We start from the raw sequence: 23898 nt of genomic DNA, 5'->3' as shown, positions 1-23898 counted from the left end.
TTTCTATATGCTTTGGACAAATATAAGAATATGTTTATTACATGTACTTAGTTATATTTGTAATCAAGGATTGATTTAGTTGTGATAATTTTTGTTCGGTGCCCTTTTGTCTTGAATCATTCTTAGGTACTTTAATTGTTCAATCTCTGGACTGCACAGGTCTAACTAACAAATGGTGTGCTGCTATCCTAGAAGAATCCACATGGTGGCGCTGCTACACGGTGTACTTTTCTATGCACCGGTTTCCGTGAAAATGCGTATTTTACACGATGTTAACTGCTATAAGTGAAGCAGGAAGTAGTCTGATTGTCTCATATCAATGTAAAAGTATGTAAGTACATTTGTACATGAAATGTTGCTTTGTTATTAGAAAAGATACTGAAACCAACAATTAAACCCACCTGGTTGTAGCATGATATTACAAATTTAATTACTTTAGCCCTAATTCCTTAGTAAGTATGATTTAAGGATTCATCTTGTGTTTCTATTTTGTAGTTGACCTTACAAAAGTCTACTCTTCTTGCATTAATACAGCTTCATATGCAGACACAGGAACATCACCAACGCTGTAACCCAGACAAGCCAGCCACTGTAAGGAGGAAATACAACAAGGATGAAGGAAAGTATGTGTATTATCTATGGTTTAGGTACCTATGTGCTAAGGCAAAATGAAGCAATGATCAGACATTGGGTAAATAAAGGTCAGCGCCTAACACGTGTTTCAGCACCAAGGAGAGTACCCAGCATCCTTTTCGAGATTCATGTTGCACTCCTGTCTGACCATATATATGAATGTATTTGAGTAAGAATTAACAGAGCAGACCATATGCGAAGGTAAACATTATGCATTTCCTTTGCAAATGTTACCTTTCTAGTGTCTATTGCTATTGTCACAAACTGTTCCTCTAACACCCTTACCGATGCGCTGCTAGCCGCTGCGGCGGGCCTGCCCGGCTCGGTACCTGCACCCCGCCTGCACCGTACGTGTCCGGGCTGTACACATCAGTCCGGCGGCAGGTCCCGGGCCAGACCCCGCCGGCGGACACGTGTGCCCCCCCGGTCGGCTCGCCCGGCCCCACCACCTGCACAACTCCCGACATCCCGTGGTCAGAGTGGAACAGGGTGTGGCAGTGCACGTACAGCGGGCCCCTGTACCTGGAAAATATATCGTGAAGGCTGTGTTTAAATTTTGTACTAGTAAACTTAATGGTGTACTGTTATTCTAGCATAATTCGTATGATGGCGCTGCTAGACGGTGTGCTTTTCTATTTACGGTTAAGTGAAGCATAGTTCCCTACCTGTGTAGTTGTAGCCGGATGGTGACGTTACTAAGCGGCGGGTTTGGTGGAAAAAAATCCAGTGCAAAAGACAAAACCCTGATTTTAAAAAAAAAGCCTATAAAAACGCTAAAAATAATCCCAAGCCCAAACCTCTGCTTGGAGAGTATAGAAATCGGGCAAATAGAGAGATCGCATGCCGCAGACAAACTCCCCTGGCATGTTATCTCTCTATTTGCCCGATTTCTACTCTTTGCAGCCGCCACCCGAAGCCTGGTAGAGGCTAACCGGTAGGCAAAATTCCCTACCTGTGTAGTTGTAGCCGGATGGTGACGTTACTAAGCGGCGGGATGATGACCGTGTCCCGCCACTGACCCACAGGGTTGTAGATGGACTTCTCGTCCGTCCACGTCTCGTTCCAGGCGTGAGTTAGGACCAGAGGGAGACGGTCCGGCGTGGGCAGCGGAGGCGTCAAACCCCGGGTACTGCCGGTAACACATCTTACCCTTTGGGCAAGGGAACGTCAAGGTCATTTTTTTTTTATTCCAACATGTAGTCACAAGACGTGGTGACGGCACACTCAAGTTTTTTCAACACCAACAATACAATACTCATTTTCACCTGAGCCAAGTGAGGAAAGTCATGTAAAATGCATTTCCCAAGGGCACAGGATCGGTGGCATGTCAGGACTCGAACCCGGGACGACCTCTTGATTCCGAGTTGAGCACTCTGCCGCTACGCCACACGATCCCACGACCCCAAGGTCAAATTCACAAGGAAATTGTTACTCAAGCAACTGGGTTGATTTTCAAAATCTCATGACCTGTCTTAACTTGTTCGAAATATCCAAGGTCAAATGGGAGGCCATGGATAGGCTAAACATTTTGGATCTAACTTCGGTAAATCTCTTATTCTACACCTCAAGTTGGTATAAAGACACGTTATTGTTTGTTTCACAGTGTCAAATTTAATCCAGTCACGAACTAGTTGATAGATCTGATGACACTCTTTGCTATCACAATTTTAGTTCAGAGTAACACCAAGGAAAATAAGATAAAATCACGGTACATCAAATGTACCTGTAAGTCAAAATACGCCCTGGATGCTAGGCCGACGAAGACGTCAAGATGTCCGTATGGGCCTTCGTACTTGTTGTAGGACATCACTTGGAAATGGTGGACGTGTGGGTGGAACGGGTGCACCTTCAGGGGGTTGGTGTTCAGAATGTGCCACTCCTGAAAAAGGGGGGGAGGGTATTTTACGACTCAAATCCAGAACGAGCAAGTTTAAAGGCATCCAAGGCAGTTTTAGGGCTTGGAAACCTGATTTTTCTAAGTCAATATTCTAGTCACTTATCTACATACTGAGTTGAAACCACACTTTCCCAATGTGTATTGACTCTCGAGGAGCAAAAAATACTGAATGAAAATGGCTACTGGAAGGACCCTGAGATGATTTTTAGGGCAACACCCAGAAAATAAAGGACTCGTCTTGAGGCTTGTTTCTGCAGTTTTAGATAGTCAAAGTATGAAATGCTGATTGAAATGTAAAGCAGTATGTGTCAATATCATAATAATTGCCTTGTTCAGAATGTTTCCAGGTTTGCTGCTCTGAAATCGCATTGGAGGAGACATAAGAAAAATAGCTACACGCTACCATTGCAAAATTTCCGCCATGTTCCCGACTGACCTGATACGTGTCCACCTCGGCCTTGTACCTGTAGTAAGTCGGGGAGACGTACGGTTGACGGTTAAATTCAAATCCTGGCCCAAACTCAACCACGAACCTCCCTTGGATCTAGTGTAAAGAAGTGTCAATCATGTTGGAGTATACGGTACTATACCTGCGCCTTGAATACAAAATGTGAACAGTAGGTAACACCATACAATGTACGGAAGTCTCCTCGCGTTTTAAAGCTTATCTTGTTAAGCTTTGAGCAGTTTGAAATCCTCAGCAATTGCGATACGTCTATTCCTCCAAAATATTAGATGCACACGACAATGTCAATGACTTACCTGCTTTTCCGTTAGGTTCCGCAAGTCGGCGTTGTAGGCTGGGCGGGAGGGCAGCTCGTAAGGGAAGTCCATGATGGCGTTGATTGTGTCTTAGCAAAGAAAAAAACGATCTTTCTGAAGGCGGGACTTAGAAAGGAAATAGATTATTAAAGTGTGCATTAACAATTGAAACAGAATGAATGGTGAGATCTCTCTAAATGCAAGGAGGGAGGGGTTGGTTTGAAATCATCATTACAGAAATTATGGAAAATGGATATGATTATGTTACCATTGACCAGTATGGTGGCGAGTATACCAGTGTAGGGTACGCTTTCTGGTCCAACACTCAACAAGTCGTCTGCTGTTGGAGCTGACTTCATCTGTGTTAAAGACACGAATAAATGGCGAAAATGCTTTTTCATGGTCATGCAAAACACTTATCATTTATACTTTATTCCAAAATCATCAAATATATCATATTCCAGGCTTAGATGTATGCGTTTCACAGCCGAATCAAGAGGTGGAAAAATGAATAGATAAAAACCTGCACTGAACAGCTATTTCAGCACTAAGGACAGTACCCAGAATCCTTTTCGAACAACACATGCGCATGAGTGATAACCTTGTATGCTGCCAGTCTAAGATGGCGAAATCGAAAAAAGTCGAACGAAGACATACAAAAACAGTTATATAAAGCCATTCTATCCCAAATGATGTTGACTAATGACCCTATTATACAAACAGAAGTTGTTTTTTTCGTAGTCGTAACGTTTCTTACTTTGAAGCTTCCCTCTTGGCTACACCTGACGGCCAGGTCCAGGCGTTGGCCCGGCCCCAGGACCACTTTGTTGACGGTGTAAGGCCGGTCCACGTACAGCCCGTCCCAGGCTAGTACCTGCAGCTCACAGCTGGAGCCTGACAGGGAAGGGAAAAATACAAACGAGAAAAAGTAACCTCCGTGAATAGTTTCATCAGGTTGGTAAGACACTGAGTAAAGAGACTCTTTTTACACAACCAAGTCATTTATTCAGCCGACGTTTCAGTGATCGTCTGTCACCTTCCTCAGGGCAGTTCTGACTGGTTCACATTGCACTACAGCACAGGTTTTGCTGCTACAGATGCATTCCCAAACGTACAATATTTACATACCCACACATATGCGTGATTACAGGGAAATGTATCTACCATGCGGTCCCAAACGCACTCACCTTCTATTGTGATGAACAGCAACTCCCACATCCCAGCAGTCAGCATTCGGAACCTCTTAATCTCACGCCTCTTCAGAGTGATTGTCGGTTGTAGTTGACCTGAGGATACAAAAAACACTTATTAATTACTAGAAAGGTAACATTTGCAAAGCAAATGCATAATGTTTACATTCGCATATGGTCTGCTCTGTTAATTCTTACTCAAACACATTCATACATATGGTCAGACAGGAGTCAAAATCCCTCCTGCTATAAACTTGCAACATGATGTAATCCAACACTAGTTACCATGGTAACAGACAGTCTGGTTCAGGTCATTGACCTTTTTGGTTTGGAGAAGAAGAAGAACAGGAAACGTAGAAAAATGATATACATGTATTTTCCTTCGGTGAACATAAACATACACAAAAAGTCTCGTGTCTCGCCAGAGAGAGAGAGCAGTCAACCTTTTACTTTAGCAAACCGTATTTAAATGTCCGGACAACTATGTATAGAGATAACGTTTTACCATTGGTGAGAAAGTAGTCGACCCCGTTAGCAGGGTTCATCAGCCAATCAGCAAGCGTGGTGTTCTCGGTCACGTTGTACACTGGTAACCTTGAAGAGAAAAAAAGAAGAAAAAAAACAAGCAGTAAGAAATATTTAACCCCTTTGCTGTAGCCTTGCACCTGACAAACTTTGTTACCGATCTTGTGCCCTTGGGAAAGGCAGTTTACACAACTTTCCTCACTTCAATCTGGTGTCAATGAGTACTTAGCTTCGGTTAGGGACGTTAATTTAATATGGAGGTCCCGTGTTTGAGGAGAGCCACACCTCACGCACGTTAAAGAACCCACCGTGCTTATCAAAAAGAGTAGGGGACCTTTCCGGTGTGAGTGGTTCAAACCTTACAGCCCGGTCTTACGCATCTTGTACAAATGTACGTACATGTACAAAACTGGTGTGTTACGCCTAAAAAGGTGGTTTACCGGTTATGCGACACAAACAAACCACACCTGACGGCATCTCCCCAGATGTGCTGGAGCACGGCAAAGCTCAGAGGCGCCAGGAAAGGCGAGGGGACGGCGTACTTGAACCACGGGCCGAACAGGAGCGGCAGGTCGTTCTGACAGTTGTTCGGACAGGAAATGGCGTCAAGCTCGTCCGACATGGTAGCAGGGTCGTCCTCTACTATCAGGAACCCCGCCATGCCGCCGTTCATCTTTATGCGTAAAAAACATTAATATTCTGTGTGTAAATAGCCACAATTTGCCCTAAATGTTGCCTTTTGCATGTTTAGTAACAAAGGCCTTCCCTACCCGGTCCAAAGAAGCGAAGGCTACCTGAAAACCAATTCCCTTGGGACTGCATTCGTGGAATTTTCTATTTTTTTTTTCAGATGGATTGTAATATACTGTAAAATCTTCGCAAACAAGAAAACGTTCATTCGTTTCAAGTTGAACTCGCTAGGGTACAAGGACGCCACTACTATTTCAGTTATCCAACAGCATTTATCTCATGATTGATCTCTAAAAGTCGGTGCTAATTATATAATGTAAAATCGCACTGGCAGCATCACTGCGGTGCAGTTGTATTTCAGGCCGCTAGATGACGCCCTTGACACGCAGCGAAAAGCTGTCATTGATTGCCTGGATTGCGGTCATTAAGTTCTTTTCTATTTCTGGGCTCGTAAAACAGTCTTATATGATTCGACTCCTCGCTAAAATCGGTAGTACTTAACATATAGACGGATTGCACGTTGCTCGCACGGTCTTTGCCCGAAAACTAGGTAGCGCGCAAATATGGTTAGGTACCGCAAGTACATGTAGGAAACCGGTATTTCGAGCCCTGTTTTATAACCATAGTTTCGCTACGAACCAGAGAAGGTGGAAAGCGTATCCCACAATACAAAGGTCACAGGGAACTCTGGGATACGCCTTGTACCTCCTCTGGCTACGAACGCAGTCTTACGTACATGGAATGACGTGGCTCCGTGGTGATGGCTGTGGTACCAGAACGTTCCTCTCGCGTGATCCAGCGGGATTTCGATCTGGTACTGGTAGGACTCTCCTGGTGCAACCTGGGAAACATGTCCACAACGTTTTTCACATCGTAATATAACATTTCATCATATATTAAAGTTACGACGCTTCTCATACTACACTAACTTGGAGATACATTTTTTTTTGCGTTTGGAAAACACAGCTGCAGTGTCTACTTGATGATGTCCTTGCTCTGGCCTGGGTACCATCCTCCATAGTCCATGGTAACTACGGAAGACGGCACCCAGGCTGCCGACGCTCTACGGAACTCAAGAGCTCAGTACAGTGTAGACTCATAAATGCCGTAAAAGGCCAGCATGTGCCGACTGTCGTAAAAGTCGCTATGTACTACCACAAATTCACAATGCCAGCTTTGTATTCCTGTGGTTTAGTAGCATTTTTTGGCTGGAATTTTTTCATTAGCCCGCGCCCACTAGTTTCGGGGTCTTCAGAGGTTGTCACCCATAAGATTGCCAGTGTGGCCTTACCAGTATGAATGGACTATCCTGCGGCTCCAGAGGTGACACGTGTAGCCCGTGTACGTGCAGGTTGGTGTTGTTGGGATGGCGGGGAACGTTGTTCGGTCGGGCTTCCTGATCCCCTCCCAACTCATTTATCTACAGAGATACGTTTGATGAATATTAAAGATACAAAGTCCTACTATAAATCCCCCCTACTATAAAATTGCAACATGATGTAACCCGCACTAGTTACCATGGTAACAGACAGTCTGGTTCAGGTAATCGACCTTTTTTTGGTTTGGAGAAGAAGAAGAAGAGGAAACGTATCTATAACGTTCGTACCAGTTTAATGTTGAGTGTGTCCCCCGCCCGGACCCTAAGTGTAGGTCCGGGCATCTTCCCGTTATACAGTCGGCGTGGGAACGTGAACCAGTCAATCGTGACGTCACCGATGTCAACCGTCAACGTCACGTTCAGACGCGTCTCGTTCCCAGAGTAGTGCTCATCCGGGCGTACAAGGTCATTGCCAACTGTGAAAAGAACCGTCATGTATAGGTGTTTCACACATCTTACACTGGTGGGCATTTTGTGTGTGGAACGTTACAGTAGTAGAGCTTCATACTGTGCAGTATAGTATAGTGTAGTACAGTACAGTTGTAAGTTTTTTATATATCCTTTAGTAGTAAGATAAAGTAATAGAAAATGATTGCAACATCGTTTCATATAATTTGTACAGATTTTCTAAAAACTTTTTTCTTTGGTTGAAATGACAAATGAGTTGCCTGGTGCGTGTATACGAATTTCAGGTGAACTGAAAACAATACGTTAAAACAGGTTTCTAGAAAAGGCCTTGTTTTGTGTCCCGGGGGCAACATTATATCTTCAGCCATCCCCCTTTTGTTCAGCACATTAAGGTTGTCAGCACGCGTCATAACTCGTCTTAAGTGGCTGAGACGGTATGGACACCTCAACACTATTAGCCCATATGGATGACATCCGCGCGCGTATGAATTTTCGGCCGTTTCCAAAAAAAAAACCGTTTCAGACCACACTGTAAATCGTACAAAGTAGCTGCAAAATGAGCAAATACATGCCGTAAATTGAAATTACGAAACTATACAATTTTCTCATTTCATTTCAGAACAAAACGTTTCGTTCTACATGGCTGCTTGAATGCAAAAAGTAGTCCTAACTTTTCAGACATGCATGGTATTTACTCTTTTTCGGCGTCATGCATGCCTGTTTTGGGTCAAAGTTTAACTTTGTGTTGACAGATTTACCGGTTGAACAAGGTGACGGTCACATTCCCGACCTACTTTCAAACACCTGTTCACCTTGAAGGTTCATCAGAAAGTAACGCCCCCCTCCCCAAACTCTGCTTGGAACGTAATAAGAGGGTCAGAATGTGGCGGGAAACTAGGGACAAACGGCTATCCTGGTCAAGGGTATCTTCGGAATATGCGAGATTACAAAACAAAAGTTATCCTTCGTGAAAAAATGTGAATACCCTAAAAATAAACAACGACAGTCAGTAGACCGACATTGTTGAATTAAAGTTGCATGAAAATGCTTTCATGTTGAGTTGTTATAACCCAGATATTATATAATATATGAACAAAGTTTTCATCAAACCAGCATAACTTGAAACTCGTCCATGAAATTGAAGCGCATACAGCCACAGTATTGTTTTCGTCGTTGGAGCTTCAGCGAATTGAAGTATGACAAAGCCGACCGTCGACAATAAAGCACCATAACTTAAACCGTCGCAAGACAGTAGAATTTTGTATAACCCATTCGCGACGATCGCAAGAACACACTCGTGTCTTGTCGTAAAACTATCGTACAACCAATGAGACATATATACAGTAGCTCATCTTACCTGTGAAGTTTTTGCAGGGGTTGTTCATACTGCATATAGACATGACAGAGTCCGGGCCACACAGTAGTAAACACAACACGGCTAGCAAGGTGGCTGGAACCATGTCGATTCTGTTGACTTGTCCAGCCTACACTCAAAGTTTGTACGAGTTAAGCTCAAAATGATCCGGAAAAGGATCTAAAATGGACAGCCGCAAAGGTAGTTCTACAACCCACCCTTCTCTGTTGTCACTAAGAATCGCATCAAAAAGGACAACTTAGGGACGTACCATGACGGATCAAATTTAGGGGGTGTAAGTTTTTTTAAATAGATGTTGTATCCGAAGAGGAAGGTAGTGGCAAATGGTGAGTGGTAAGGCGCATTAGTTCGTCGCACACATGGGTATATGTGCATGGACTAAGGTGTGTAGTTTTCTGGTATTCGTTTGGAAGGCTCAGAAAGCCCCTGCACTTCACCGCTCGGCCGGCAGGTGGAGAACAAAACGCCATAGCACTAGGGCCTTGGCCTTATAAAAATCAACTTTCCAGGTCAACTGAGGACAACAAACCTTGTAATTGCGCGAAGCAGAGGGTGGTATTTTGACAAACACCAATTATACAGCAGTTAAAGTTCGTCGTTAATTTTTATCGTCACCTGGCATGACCGCGGGAGTATGTGAGGACAACAGATAATAGAATGGGCGCTGGCAAGTAATCTCCAAGCAGATCTTTCGGTGTCTGCAAGCAAGACAGTATCAAATTGGCCGGACAGTATCTATTCTCCAGGCATTTACCACTCAAAGGTTGGCTTAAAAAAGATACCAGTACAAAATGAAACCCCGATAAAAACAGCTAAAAACACGCCAAATATATGCCGAGGACTAAATTAGTAGGCTAATCCGCTAGAACTAATACTACCAGTCCAACGGTATCCGACATTGCTTGGCGCCAATTGTTTACTACACACAAAGCACTGATTCTAGGAGATATTCAGCTACTAGTATCAGAGGAAAGACAGAAAATCGTCTGGCTTTCTACTTTAGGTCTATTTCTTGCCATAATCCGTGTGTCGGAATCGTACTTGGTAAGAGTACTTGGTAAGATGTTTAATATCCGTTTTATAAGTGATCATGCTAGTTCTTGGACGTCCTTGCTAATTGTGTAACTCAAACAACTGGTATTACTTCAGCTCCAGAGATAATTAACCAGTGAATAGTTGAAAGGCGTTGACTTGTTAATGTTGTTAAATAGAGCTTTTGTATTTCGTCTCAAATCGACAGTTCGTTGTAGTTTGTACATCCAGGTATAAAGTATTCGAGATAGACATGTCTGACTTAACTTCGTGCATATTTCCAAAAACTAGTTATAGTTCAGTGAACCATGCTGTAGGCACGCGAAGACACACAAGGCTTGGTTTTTCCGAGTCACTGAAGCGTTAGGTTTTAAAGACCAGGGCTCGAAATGCTTTTTCTGCACTCGAAATGTCCTGCGCCAGACAAGTTTGCGTGCTTTTTCTTCTCTGTTGGGAAATTTTGGGAAATCCAAGGGTAACTTTGACGTTTTCAGTAGTCTGAAGACTGTCTGATAATTACTCTGTTCTTCGGCAAAGTCCAACTCAGCTGAGCAAAATTACGGGTTAAACCAAGGACGTTCTACTTGGTTAAACCTTATTATATTTCAGTCCATACCATGGTATGGATGAAATATATTGTGTTCTCTCATGTTTCTTCTCCTCCGTCTCCTCCTTCTCCTCCTCCTTCTCCTGCCAAACAGTCAAAGTGATTCAACTCCGCCATCATTCAGCCAAATGACTTGAAATTTGGCATGGAGGTAGAGTGGGCCAATACCCCCAGGCGTTTTTGTTTTCATTTTTTTGATACATGCCTTTGAAAAATTTTTATGAAGGTTTTTTGGGACATTTTTCGCCAAAAAATGGATTTTTGGATCCTGAGCCCTGGTTTTACAACCAAATGATCTGAAATTCGGTATAAGGGTACCTTGAACGTGTGTCTACAGAATAGCTGTCACATATTTGGCATACACCACTTCCAAATGACTCATTTGGGGGACTTTAATGGCTATTTCAGGCCAAAAAAGGGCCAAAAGTGCTGCACCCGTTCCACATTCTATCTAAAGAATGGCCTGTTCCATCTGCCGTTGGCCATGGAACATGTGTTCCATTGGGGTTACCTGGGGTCACATTGCACATAAGTCGTGCGTAATGACCCACACATTCAATTTTATGTGCCTAAGACCTTCAAAATGTATCAAGTCTCATCATTGTTAGTATTTGCATACCTGTAATAAGATTAGTAAAGCTTTCGAGATTCAATGTGCTTGTTCTAGCATCTTTGTTCTCAATTACGTAGCTTCATTAATTTGAGAACCTTTGCCAGTTTTGCACTGGGGTAAGTTTGGAATAGTCCACTTTTGCGTGGGAGGGAGATGGACTGAAATATGCTGTATTTGCTCCCAAGCAAATGTCGGCCTTTCTAGTTATTTATTGTATCCCAATTTTACTGTTTGTATGTGACTGTTGTGTAAAACAGGGCCCCATTGAAAATAAGTGCAATCACTTAATGGGCTTCCCTGTATAAAAAATGACGGAAAATAAAATTAAATAAATAAATAAACATAGTTGGAAATCTGGAAGATTCTGCTGCTGGTCAGTGTCTTTATCATATCATATCATATCATCACAGTTATTAATATTAAGTTTATTGAGCTTTTATTAACATTTTGTTGTATAAAAATCATTTGATTTCAATCTGATGCTTTTAGAAATAGTTCTATCTTATCATATCCACACGACACCACAAATTCCATCTTTGTACTTTTCAATAAAAAATAAAAACCAGTATTTTACGAGAAGGTAAAACAAGAGGATGTAGCCCCTTTTGGAGCAACCCCACTTACATCACTGATTGACACAATTCGTTTAAGAAGTTGTTTCGTAAAAATAGTCAAAAGAGAAGATTTTTGTAACAAACAAAATACATATTAATGTTCCCAGTGAAACAAAATACATACATGCTGTCCGTAGTGGAAAAGTAAAATTCATAGTATGTGTTATTTACAAGTAAACCACAGCATATTTTGGCTGCTGCTCCTGTTTGTTGATAAGCGGAGTTGTTTCGGTCTCCTCGACGCTGGACTCCGTGGTGTCGGTCGGGTCGGACTCAGAATGCACCCGGACGATCCGGCGGATCTTGGGCCGGTAGATCTGCCGCGGGGCCGGGCAGCAGTACCGCCTGCCGGTTACCACGGTCACGACCAGCAACAGCCCCGCTATCATCATGCCCCCTACCAGCACGCCGTAGAACTGCAGGAACCCCAGGCTCTCCCACCAGGCCAGTTCTGCATCAGTGTGAAAATCAAAGACGTCAAACATTAGGCTACAAACTACGTGAGGCGTCTCTTTATTTTTAGGTACCACCCATAAATAGCTAGAACCAGTCTACGATACAAAACAAGCAACTCAGACTCAAACTGTTTTCCGTCAGCGACATTACATTTTGCCTCACACTAGTAACTGAGATATCAGTATGTTGTATGGGATAGGGTTAATTCAACTTACTACATTATAAAAATGACCAGAACATTTAGTTTTGCGAATGCTGCACAGAAATTGCATTAGATGCCTTTAAAGACAATATACGCAGACTTCTGATGCGGCGGCGGTAACTTTTTTTCGGGGAGCGACGCGAGTTATGCCGCGGAGGGACGGTTTTGCCGCCGAGGAACTTTTCTGGAAGAGACGTCTAGTAGACAATGAGTATACAGGTAAACTGTGTACTCACCTGTCTGAATGAGGTAGTCGTAGTCATATCCGAAGTCCGTGGCGAGTGTGAAGAAGTCTTTGGGAGTGTGAAGGGGGAGGAACGGCACCATGTACGACCCTCTGTTGTGACCTATGGGCGCGTTTTCAGCGGTCAGAGCGCTCACGTTCGGTCTGTGGAACACAATTGTGGAACAAGTAATCATGGATTTATAACATTGTATTTAAAATTACTTGACTGAAGGCAAATTGTGACACACGTGCACATATATGCAGATAGTTAGAAATGTCTAGTCCCTAGATGTATCTAGTGTGTTAACGTATATATTACTGATTATGGATTGGAGTTCTTTTTTGGAGGCATAAAAATACCACATATGACAAACTTCACTGAAAGAGTAAGAACGACTATATATTTCAGATCATCATTGTCAAACAATGTGCAGTATATATAACGTCAAGAAATGGGTACTACTCAGGGATAGATATAAGAAACACAAGTCTATCCCTGTGCCCGAAGGCCGTACCTGAATTTCCGGAGCCAGATCTCGTAGAGACTGTCCACGTAGGCGTGGTGGATGATGAAGAGTGGGTCGTTCGCTGAAGACCCGACCGAGCTGAGAGTCCCGTTCATGAAGCGGTGGACAGTGTTGTGCAGGTAGCTCCGGTTACTTGCAATACCTACAGAAGTCGCCAGGAATACACGGTAAAATATACTATACTAGTAGTACAGTATAGCGACAGTGATGTAGTCCAGAATGGCAGGAAGTGAACTTTGACGTTTTATGTTGCCAAAAAAGTTTTCTTAATTAGAAAATGTGAGTAAATGCCCAAAATTCTACCGATATAACCGACAATCAACCAAACTAACAAACAAATAAACATACAAACATACAAATTAACAGTCCCAAAACAAAATCCCCAATAGTGGAGGTACACAAACCATCCGGTGAAGCGAATCCCTCCAGTGTGTTTCTGAAGCTGAAGTTCGCCGTCCTGTCGTAAGGGGGCGGTTCGTACTGATCCAGCTCCAAGACGGCCCGGACGTCCTCGAAGCTCGGAAGGGTCGAGTAGTCCGGAACGGTCCCGGGATTCCGGAGAAGCGGTCCTTCCGGACTGCCGTCACAAACCGTCCGGAGTTCGTCATACTCGTCATCCCGCGTACAGATGACCTGGGGGGTCGTGCACGTGTCAATGTTAACATGGAAGGGAGGTGGGGTGGCTGACAGGGTACACAAAAACGCACCTGTTCTAGTTTTAGGTCCCTGAGTTATTTAGCCATCTAAAAAGTAACAGATATCTAAGGCATGATAAGCCAAGTATGTGTGTGTCGCGATCTTTCTGTCACGCATCGTATGGCATCGTAGAGCAAAACACACAGCAAGCAAATAAAAGAAACAAGAGAAATGGCGAGCGAGTATTTTTGTATTGTAACAGTCAAAGTTGAAGATATTTAATTTCCACAATTATGCTTGCGCTTCAAACGTGAATTATGAAAAAATGACTTGGTGGAAGACATAGGTTTGAAGTTGAAAAGCACAGCTTCATGAGCAAGCACCAATGTATAGTAATCTAATCAATGATGAAGATTTGTACATCGTGTCAGTACTAGTAAATATTATCATACCTGCCAGTCTGAGAACACGGACCCGTTACTGAGGATTCCGCTGAAGCTCTGAGGTGTGGCCCCCAGGAAGTCATCTGTGCAGACGTCACCTATACAACAGGGCAACACAATTAATACCTATAACGTCAGCGCTGCAGTACTCAATTATTCCGCTAAGAACGTTTCAGTACTGGGGTGACGGAGAATTGCAATCCATATTGTTACCTAAAATTTAGTACCTGGTAATCAGTCATTCAGAAACTCAGAAACAATTTCTTACAGAAGCATTTCTTATGTCGACACGACAACAGTAAAAGTGTGGCATTGAGTTGTGTCTTCTCATTGTTATGGAAACTTATCTTCTCAAACCTCACTCAATTACAGCTTTTATCAGAACAATTTTCTAGTCGGACAGACAAAAGTGTTTCTCCAAGTTAAATTTGTCTGTTGACCACTGCATAAATAAAGTGCGCTCGCGGTATAAGGGCTGTACAAGAATTGTCGACTCCACTAAAATTACATAAATATTTTTCCCAGGCCGTACCTGCTCTGTTCCTTGGGAAAATTTACACACATAATAAGATTTGTAACTCACCACACTCGTCCAAGTCTCGCCAGTCCCAGTACGGGACGGTAAAATCCTCGTCTCCCACGAACCTCGCCAGTTCCCGCTCCCACAGCAGTAAGAAGACGCGGTGCCACGGTAAGAAGCCCGGGCCCTCGTGCGCGAAGTCTACGTTCTTAAACACCCCTCCCTCGGGAAGGAGAACGTTCCTTGAGACGTAGTAGTGCATCCAGGCTAAGACGTCGTACGTCGTGACGTTTGCGAAGGCCGGTTTGGTCCGTTTGTGAGGACGTCGACGTAGGGCGTCACGGGGATGACCCAACGCTCGCTCACGGTGGTTTTGCTCTCGTCTAGCGCCCGCAGAAATCGGGTTCTCTCCCACCACGATAGGTCGTAGATGTTCCGACGGATTAAAACCTTTCGTTCGGTACAGTTGGGCCCTACAAAGCCGTACTTACACTCACTACAGTCGACGCCGTAAAAGTTGTCTCGACATTCACAAGTCCAGTTCCAGTACACAGTCGGCCATCGTTCCCGGTCGTCCGCCCCCACGTAGGGGTAGCTGGGGCTGTGGGGAGAGTCGTCCGGCTGAATCTGACGGCAGGTGCCGCGGCCCACAGCCTCCCCGCAAGGCGACCCTGTCCCGTCTGCCGCCGGCCACAGCGGGCAACACCTGCCGGTGGAGAGGCTGAGGTCGTCCGTACAGGCTCGGGGGAACTGCCCGTGACATGTCCCGAGAAGGAGCGAGCAGAAAACCACGAGAATCATCTTCAGGATAACCTTTTCACAGACAGAAACACCAGTAATCAATACGGTTCCCATGTGACTTTCAATTAAACAGGGGGGCGGGGAAAAAAGAACTCAGGGAGAGTCTATTATCTTCAATGGGTGTTGTTACAATAATAGTGTCCAAATAGTTGCCATCTAGAACCTCTGTATAAAACAGGTGATGTTAAAGTTTTACTTTAGCAAACGATAACACTAGTAAATGTATAAAATGGACAAACAATAAGATTTAACCAAGTAGAACATCCTTGGTTTAACCCGTAATTTTGCTCAGCTGAGTTGGACTTCGCCGAAGAACAAACAGAGTAATTATCAGACAGTATTCAGACTACTGAAAACGTCAAAGTCAGCTTTGGATTTCCCAAGGCTAGCGTATAGCCGTGGGTTTAGTTCTGCATGGGAGAAGGGCAGTCTGTTGTATTGTTACACAGTAGCGGCCTCAATCAATCATGAACGGGGTCGTCAGATATACATCAAATTTTGAGTTACCCTAAGGCTACACCAATTTAATTTGTTGGTTCTCGGATTCGCCTCTTCATTTTTTTCTGATTTGCAAAAAAAAAAAGATTCTGGTTCTGAATACAACTAAAAATGCTCATATTTTGCCCCAACAGTTGAGGTAAATTCCTTTTCTTCCTAGTTGTTACAGTTTTTTCCATCTATCAATGCAGTGGTTTGATTAAAGTTCAAAATTTATACTTTAAATTTTAACCCAGCCTTTTTTTTTTTACTTCATGGCTCATATTGTAGCATTTGGGGCTATAATAGGATGCCTAGACCTGTTTTTATTTTTATTTTTTTTTCGCCCTGTCGCTTCATATTTTTTCTGAAAAAATCCGAGAACCAACAAATTAAATTGGTGTGGCCTAAACAGAGACTGAAGTTGTACAATCATTACGCAGTTTACGTAAGCGGGACCCTAGACCAGTTTTACTACATAGCCCGAGGCAACACGTGGATGTCATATGACTCTTCTCAATTGTCTAAAACTCGGAGGGTGTTAAGAGATCAGTACCACTTGTATCACGGGGGTATACCCCTGGCAAGACCCTATACCCTTCCTCAGCGCAAAACGTTGACAGTATTGTACATGTTGTATGCTGTAGATGTATATTTGGTTGGGTGAAAAAAAAAGATTCCAATGCAAAAAAAGAAACCCCGATAAATAAGCATAAAAGCACGCCAAAAATAACCCAAAACCCAAACCTCTGCTTGGAGAGTACCTTCAACTGAAGAAAATATTTGTTTGAATTGCGTTTTCAACTTTTCTCCGGGTTCAATCAGGTACGAACAACCAACTTTTTTTCAGACTTTTGAGATAACTGACTGTTGAACTATTGCAAGTACAAGTACCAATACACAAGGCTAAAACAACTTAAGACGGTATTTGTGTATGCAGGAGTCCCTCTGTATATTTGAGAAACATTCCCGTGCTTCGCCCTGCTGCATTTAGACAATAGCACGCCCCGAGGCCTGTCATATGACTGTCACACGGCTCGGGTATAGTCTAGTTAGCCCCCAACAGGCCTTTCTACGGCTCGGGTATATATAGCCTCTCTCTCTCTCTATATATATATATATATATATATCAGGCTTCGGGAGACGGCTGGAAAGAGTAGAAATCGGTCAAATAGAGAGATAGCCATGCCAAGGTAGTTTGTCCGTGGAGATAATAGTTTGCCGCTCGGTAGCTTTCCAGCCGTCCCCGAAGCCTGGTAGAGGCTACGGGTATAGTCTAGTCTGGTCAAATCAGACTCTCTTGGGCCCTTTCACGAATATAGTCTCCACCAGACTCCGCTGCGGGCTAGGAAAAAAATTAGCAACTTGCCAACAAGGTAGAATAATTTGCCAGGGAGTTAAGCGACTATGAGAATTCAATTTGCTTGGTAGAATTGAACTCGCATAGTCGGATGAACTCCCTGGCAAATTCGCGAAAGAAGAAATTGCCCCAAACCGATCTAGAGTGGTGATGGAGCCAACTGAAATAAGAGCATTAGAAGTTGTCCTTGATTAGGTAATATCACAAAGGATTGGGTATTACTAGAGATTGCTTTCTAAAAGTTCAAATGCTTGTCTGTGAGGCTATTAAAGGGGGTTTAACAAACCTGATCGGACAGGACATTCAAAACACTTGGCTATCAAAGCTTGCAAGCACTCCATACCAATATCTCAACATTATATCCTTCTTTACTTATAATTTCACACACACACACACACACACACAGACACACACACAGACACACAAACACACACAGACACACACACACACATTATGTACTATACCGTATGCCATATGCAACACAGTATATACTAGTACAAAATGGTTCTGTATTATGTCTTTTATTTCTGAGATAATAATTATAAATAACATAGGAAAGAAAGCCGGATGGTTGGCAAGAAAAAACTTCCAACAACTTGGCACACAATGAACCCTGGGAAAACTTCTATAAGATCAGAGGCTTCTCCAATAATCAAGTTTCTTCTTCATTAAATGCTTCTTACTTTTTACTTTTCGTTATACATTTTACTACACAACACAGAGGTTACAAAAGAAAAATACATCATTACGAACTAAGAATGAATTTAACACTTCACACGTACATATATTATACCCACATTTTCCAACAGAAAATGCCACCATGAATTTTTGACATATTAGTCATTGTCAGATTGCTTAATTGTTGCATAAAATACAAAAAGTGTAATTCAATGCCCAATCTTCATCTGCTTTCTGTAATAATGTTTGAATTGTAAAATATTAGAGATATGACATATCAAATACTTTTATATTATTATGTCCCTGTTATACATGTTAAGCACATATGGTTCTCTGTACAACATGTTGATCGTAATGTATGTACATTAATTTTAGCCTTTACAAAATGAGTAATAATTGACTCAGGCAGAAATCTAAAAATAAAATGTTAACTTCACAATGACATCATTTATTGTTGACCTAATAATGGTGAGCAACGTTTAGAAAATAGAAGAAAAATTTCTGGGGACTTTCAAGTAAAGGAATTTGTTCAGTGCAGAAAACCTTTAGGAAATAGAAAAAAAATTCTGGGGACTTTTAAGTAAAGAAATTTGTTCTATACAGAAGTGTTGATCCTTTTCAAAAAGAGCATTTCCTATCAAAACATTTCAATTCTGGCTGTTGACCCATGACATCATCATATTCTGTGCACATCTAAGAAAATGTGCACGGGATTTCATGATGTCACCACATTTATGGAAAGTGTTCAGAATCAAGCCAACATGATTAAAAGTTGCAAATGTAAAGAATTCACTACAGGAAAAAACATAGTAGTATAACATCCACAGGTGATATTTCCCACAAGTGATGTATTCAATGACAGTGAACTTTGTGGTAATCTAATAATGTATATTTGAGACTAAAAAAAACAAGCTGCTAAACAGTTTGGCCATTGTTCTCTTACCATAAGGCATGTGTGCTACCAACATGGTCTATGGTACAGGCACCAACTTCAGTGAATGTAGACAGACATATGTGGCTTCAACCCGAAGGCATTGCCAAAAACATCAGTGAGGCAAAAATCAGGGTATCTTTCAAAAAACTGACTGGTGGTCACCAGATACTTGGTACACGACAACTTCTACCCATATGATACAGAATTCTACACAAAACTCAGACTTATGTAGTCACTACAAAGTTGGCACCCGTGTCTCTTCATACATAGTCATGTATATATTCATTACATCACGCAATGTATACTTACTTAATATGATTACAAAATGTAGTTCTGAAGCATTTAAACATCCATATGGAGATTTGATAACTGTCTTATTATTTGTTTAAGTTCCAGACAATTCAATACTTAAAACTGCTATGGTTGTATCTTATGTAGGAAGAAAACATATCAAGAAAAGAGTCTAGAATCTTGTACAAGAACAGTAAGTTCACTTGTGTCTACATTCAAAACTATATAAACAAAGCAGTATGTATATGGAAAGGCACACGTCCTACATTATGAGCTGTGTATGTAAATCATCAAAAAATTGTGTGAAGTTGTAATTTTTCATGTTCATTTCTTCACGAACAGGCACTGGCAACTCCTTTGTATTGCTACTTTGGTTCCAACAATCAACTCTTTTTATACCAGGCTACAAAATTTAGGTGACATGAACTTAAATTGAATTTAGAGTAACACACACTTGGAAATGGTTGTTTGTTTTCTTTTGTTTTGTTTGAGCTTTTGATTATTCGTGAAATACTAAAATCTATGAACTATTTGGGTGGCCATATCACTTACTGTCCTAGGCACAAGTGCATGTTGTAATGTGAGGAACAACAAAAAGTACTGCTTCAGATTTTTACTACTGGAATTATTAAATATCAGAAATTCAGAATATATAGTAGGTGGGTGTGGCTCAACTGCATTTTCACTTTGCCTTTGCTTAAAAAAATACAGGAAAAAAGATTATGGAATAATCAAACTTGTAAGCTGCATGCCATCTCATGTCAAAAGCTACTTTCTGCCAACTTTTTCTAGAGTAAAATTGTCTCTATTTCTCTGAAAGAGCCCCAGGTATGGTTACCACCTCCAAAAATCATTCATTTAGTTGACTTATGAACAAGACAAGGTTGTTCTATGCTCAGAGAGAAAGCTTTCAAAAACATGTTTCAGATGCTCAGAAAGAAATGCTTTCAAAAACATGTTTCAGATGCTGAGAAAGAAAGGCTTTCAAAAACATGTTTCAGATGCTGAGAAAGAAATGCTTTCAAAAACATGTTTCAGATGCTGAGAAAGAAAGGCTTTCAAAAACATGTTTCAGATGCTCAGAGATACTTTCAAAAACAAGTTTTAAATGCTAAGAGATGCTTTCAAACACATGTTTCAGATGCTGAGAAAGAAAGGCTTTCAAAAAACATGTTTAGATGCTCAGAAAGAAAGGTTTCAAAAACATGTTTAGATGCTCAGAAAGAAAGGTTTCAAAAACATGTTTAGATGCTCAGAAAGAGATGCTTTCAAAAACCTGTTTCAGATGCTCAGAGATACTTTCCAAAACATGTTTAAGATGCTGAGAAAGAAAGGCTTTCAAACACATGTCTCAAATTCTCAGAAAGAAAGGCTTTTCGAAAACGTGTTGTCCGTTGGTTACAAAATGGCTGCCAGTGGCCAGCGTGTACTACAAGCTCTCGTCGCTCTCCATGGCGTGGAGCTGGACGTCCTCCGCATCCGCCTCGTTACTCGTGTCCACCTCCCCCGGACTCCCCTCACCCTGCAGGTCAAGGTCTAATGGCTGCTCATCCATGATTGTTACTGAATCTTCCCCTGGAAAAAGTGTGCAAGTCCAAAATTAGCAGTAGATTACGAACCAAACAAAGAGTTACAAAGAGGCAACAATTCTGACAGATGCATCTAGTCCTACTGCCCATCCATGATCGTTACTGAATCTTCCCCTGGAAAAGTGGAAAGTCCAAATTAGTAGTAGCCTACGAGCAAAAGAAGGAGTTAAACTCAGGAGGCAATGAAAATAGACAGATGTTTCTATTCTCACTGCTCATCCATGATTGTTACTGAATCTTCCCCTGGAAAAGTGGACAAGGCAAATTAGTAGCAGCCTACGAGCAAAACAAGGAGTTAAACTCAGGAGGCAATGAATCTGTAATATCAACTGACAGATGCAACTATTCCTACTAAAAAAATAGACCATACTTCAACTGATCTTTTAGACAATGTTGTGTTTCACAATCTTACAGACTGGGAGGTTCTTGGTAACGACATGTCCAGTTTTCAAACCATAGGAGTGACGGATATACTGTATATGAATAATATATGGCTAAACTACGCCCCCCCCTCCCGACCCCCAAAGTTCCCACTCACAAACGTACCGGCATCGTCTGCAGTGATGTCGTCTTCTGTGTCCATCGTGTCGTCGTCTTCAGGCAGGTACCTCTTGTCGATCGCCTCCTTTATCTGGTTGTTGGCACCTTTAGGGTCCAGGTCCATCGCCCAGGAGAAATTCATCAGGGCAAGATGAGTCTGTCCTAACTTCTTGTACACCTGGGGGTGGGTTCACAAAACCTTTAGCTCAGAAATCTCATTCAGTGGCATATGTTGTCTAGCTGTGGGATGCCACCTAGAGACTATATTCAGTACTGCAACCCCCACCAAAAATCCTATTTCTCAGTATAAATGAAAAAGTTAAGAGGTGACAAATTCTAGGGCAGTGAAAAACAAACGTGGCTACCATGTCTGAAAATCAGATTTCAGTGGATATTCCTCAATATTGTAAGATTTCAGAGCCTTACCTTGCCCATAAGGAAGTATACTAAGGATTCCTTGGGTACAATTTGTTTCAACTCTTCCAGCTCCTTCAATGCATCCTGAAATAGACACAGAACAGCAACATATTACAAAATATGGCACTTGGTAACACACTGCTATGTAAAGTAAATTACTGACTATGACTCAAAGTGCACTGTGCCTGTAAAAAAAGCATACAATCTTTTAGCAAGTTGAGTAACCTAGAAGAATGATGCACTGTAGTACCTTGTATCTTTCCGTAGCAAATAGGATGGAAGCCTTGTGGAATTTACAGAGCGGGTTCTTTGGGTCTGCTGTGATGGCCTTGTTCAGGGTCTGTAGGGCACTGTCTGACTTCTGAAGGGCATGTTGCACCTGGAACAACAGGAAATACACTGTGTATCTGGAACAATTGGTGGTATCGCTTACTTTGCCCTGTTTTTTTTCTTCTGCCACAAACTCATTTCACTCCCAAACTGTTGCCAGCATTTTCACTGCGTTGATATATATGATACTGTTGTTTGAACAACAACCTCAAAGATTCTGCAAACTCCAGAAAGATGTACTGTGAAAACTGAATATAGTGTAAAAACTCACCACTCCGATGTGACAGAGTAGAACAGAGCTGAAAGGGTTGATGGCCAGGGCTTTCCTGAAGTGGATCTCAGCCAGACTAAACTTCTCCTGCTTGTAGTAGATCATCCCAACTCCATACCTAAACACACATATTCAAACATTGTTATATTATTGTCTTATATCATAGTGAAACAGCCAAGTGACAAGTTTTTGCCTTGCATTCAGTAGGTCATGAGTTACATGTAAATCCAGGCTGAGTCAAATGAAAGACTTTAAAAATGGTGCATACTGCTTAGCACTTGGGAAAGGGTATGGATTAGTGCACTTCTGAAGTGATTGCATAACTGTGTGGCCCAAGGGCTGTTGAACCAGAAATGGGCCCTGCAAGTTCAATGTAAATTTAAAATAGTGGTGGACCGTGGACAATACAAATGGGTCACACAGTAGAGAATATGGCAAGTATTTAAGTTTAACATGAATGGCTATGTTTCCTTGGTGCTTTATCACAGTAGACTAACCCACCATGTGTAGTGCCTTGGGTATTGTATGACTTCAACTTAAAGTCAACTTTATTTTGCTTATGTTCACTCCCAGGCACACTTAACTTGCAAAGTAGACAGGAAATTCGGGGGGACTTTTCTGGATCCAAAAGCTGGGACGTGTGCCTGATAAACAAAAGTAGGGCTGACATTCTGATGTTAATTATTTTTCTATTGTCCCAAAAATGTCCCAAAGTGTCTTTTTAGTTGTCCCAGCCTAAATTCTAGTGGTCAGTGGTCATTGGACCACCTTTAATGGACCTATACCATTATTACGTCACAGTTTGTTTACCTGTTCTAAAGAACTTTCTAGAACGGTCAGTTAAAGAATAAAGATCATTTCAAAGTTTTCAAAGTAAGGTATGTCTGATTTTTTGCTGCGTCTAGTCGTGTTGACACAGCATTACATGCTGCATGGGTGACGTTAGACGAAAGTAGTACTGTATTAAAAGCCTTATATTAGGCTAACGCTACACAAACACACACCGCGCTACGTAATCCTGTACAATATAAACGTCGATTGACCGGCATTCATTGCGGTAAACAAACTGTGACGTAATAATGGTATAGGTCCATTTCAAGCCCTGAACCCACCATGCGTTGTAGTGCCTGGGGTCGGTGCGGATGGCGTTCCTGAAACACGACATGGCCTTGTCTAGCTCCTCGTTCAGCACGTACTCGTGTCCCAGCAGCGTGTACGCGTACGCGAAGTTGGGCTCCGCCTGGATGGCTCGCTGGAAAAACTTGATGGCCGTGTCGTGTTCTCTCTGCAGGGAGAAACAGTTTCCCACAGCACACCAGGACTGAGGGGGGAGGGGGGCAAATAAACAAAACATTAACCACTCTGCTTAACCTTCAGCCTGCTAGGGCAGCCATTTGGCACCAAATTTGTATCAGATATGGAGCTAGACAGCAGGGAGAAGGTTAACGATTCTTGACCTTTTCACTGAACATTGAC

General features: G+C 42.2%; 2 protein-coding genes and 1 pseudogene across 2 annotated transcripts in view; all 3 read right to left on the bottom strand.

Annotated features, from left to right (window-relative positions):
- Positions 1-525: 525 nt before the first annotated feature.
- LOC109465228 lies at positions 526-9045 on the bottom strand (annotated as a pseudogene).
- A 2490-nt stretch (positions 9046-11535) lies between these two features.
- On the bottom strand, positions 11536-15612 carry LOC109465439 (tyrosinase-like). Its single transcript, XM_019762710.1, is given in 7 exon segments — positions 11536-12175; positions 12619-12770; positions 13124-13277; positions 13540-13768; positions 14224-14312; positions 14798-15043; positions 15046-15612. Coding segments are annotated over 7 exon segments (1698 nt in total). The 5' UTR covers positions 15590-15612; the 3' UTR covers positions 11536-11891.
- A 3970-nt stretch (positions 15613-19582) lies between these two features.
- Positions 19583-23898, bottom strand: part of LOC109465419 (cell division cycle protein 27 homolog) — a 15255-nt gene continuing 10939 nt past the window's right edge. The window contains exons 14-19 of the mRNA XM_019762680.1: positions 23535-23743; positions 22423-22540; positions 22072-22200; positions 21831-21905; positions 21411-21582; positions 19583-20850 (exon numbers count right to left, since the gene is read on the bottom strand). Coding sequence (XP_019618239.1) covers positions 20705-20850; positions 21411-21582; positions 21831-21905; positions 22072-22200; positions 22423-22540; positions 23535-23743 — 849 coding nt within the window. The 3' untranslated portion in view covers positions 19583-20704. The remainder of the gene's footprint in view (positions 20851-21410; positions 21583-21830; positions 21906-22071; positions 22201-22422; positions 22541-23534; positions 23744-23898) is intronic.

The sequence above is a fragment of the Branchiostoma belcheri genome, unplaced genomic scaffold (assembly GCF_001625305.1).
Source record: "Branchiostoma belcheri isolate BF01 breed outbred unplaced genomic scaffold, Haploidv18h27 scaffold15, whole genome shotgun sequence".
NCBI classification, from domain to species: Eukaryota; Metazoa; Chordata; class Leptocardii; order Amphioxiformes; family Branchiostomatidae; genus Branchiostoma; species Branchiostoma belcheri.
Note: the sequence above shows the minus strand (reverse complement) of the source record. Positions and strands in the feature narration are given on the sequence as shown.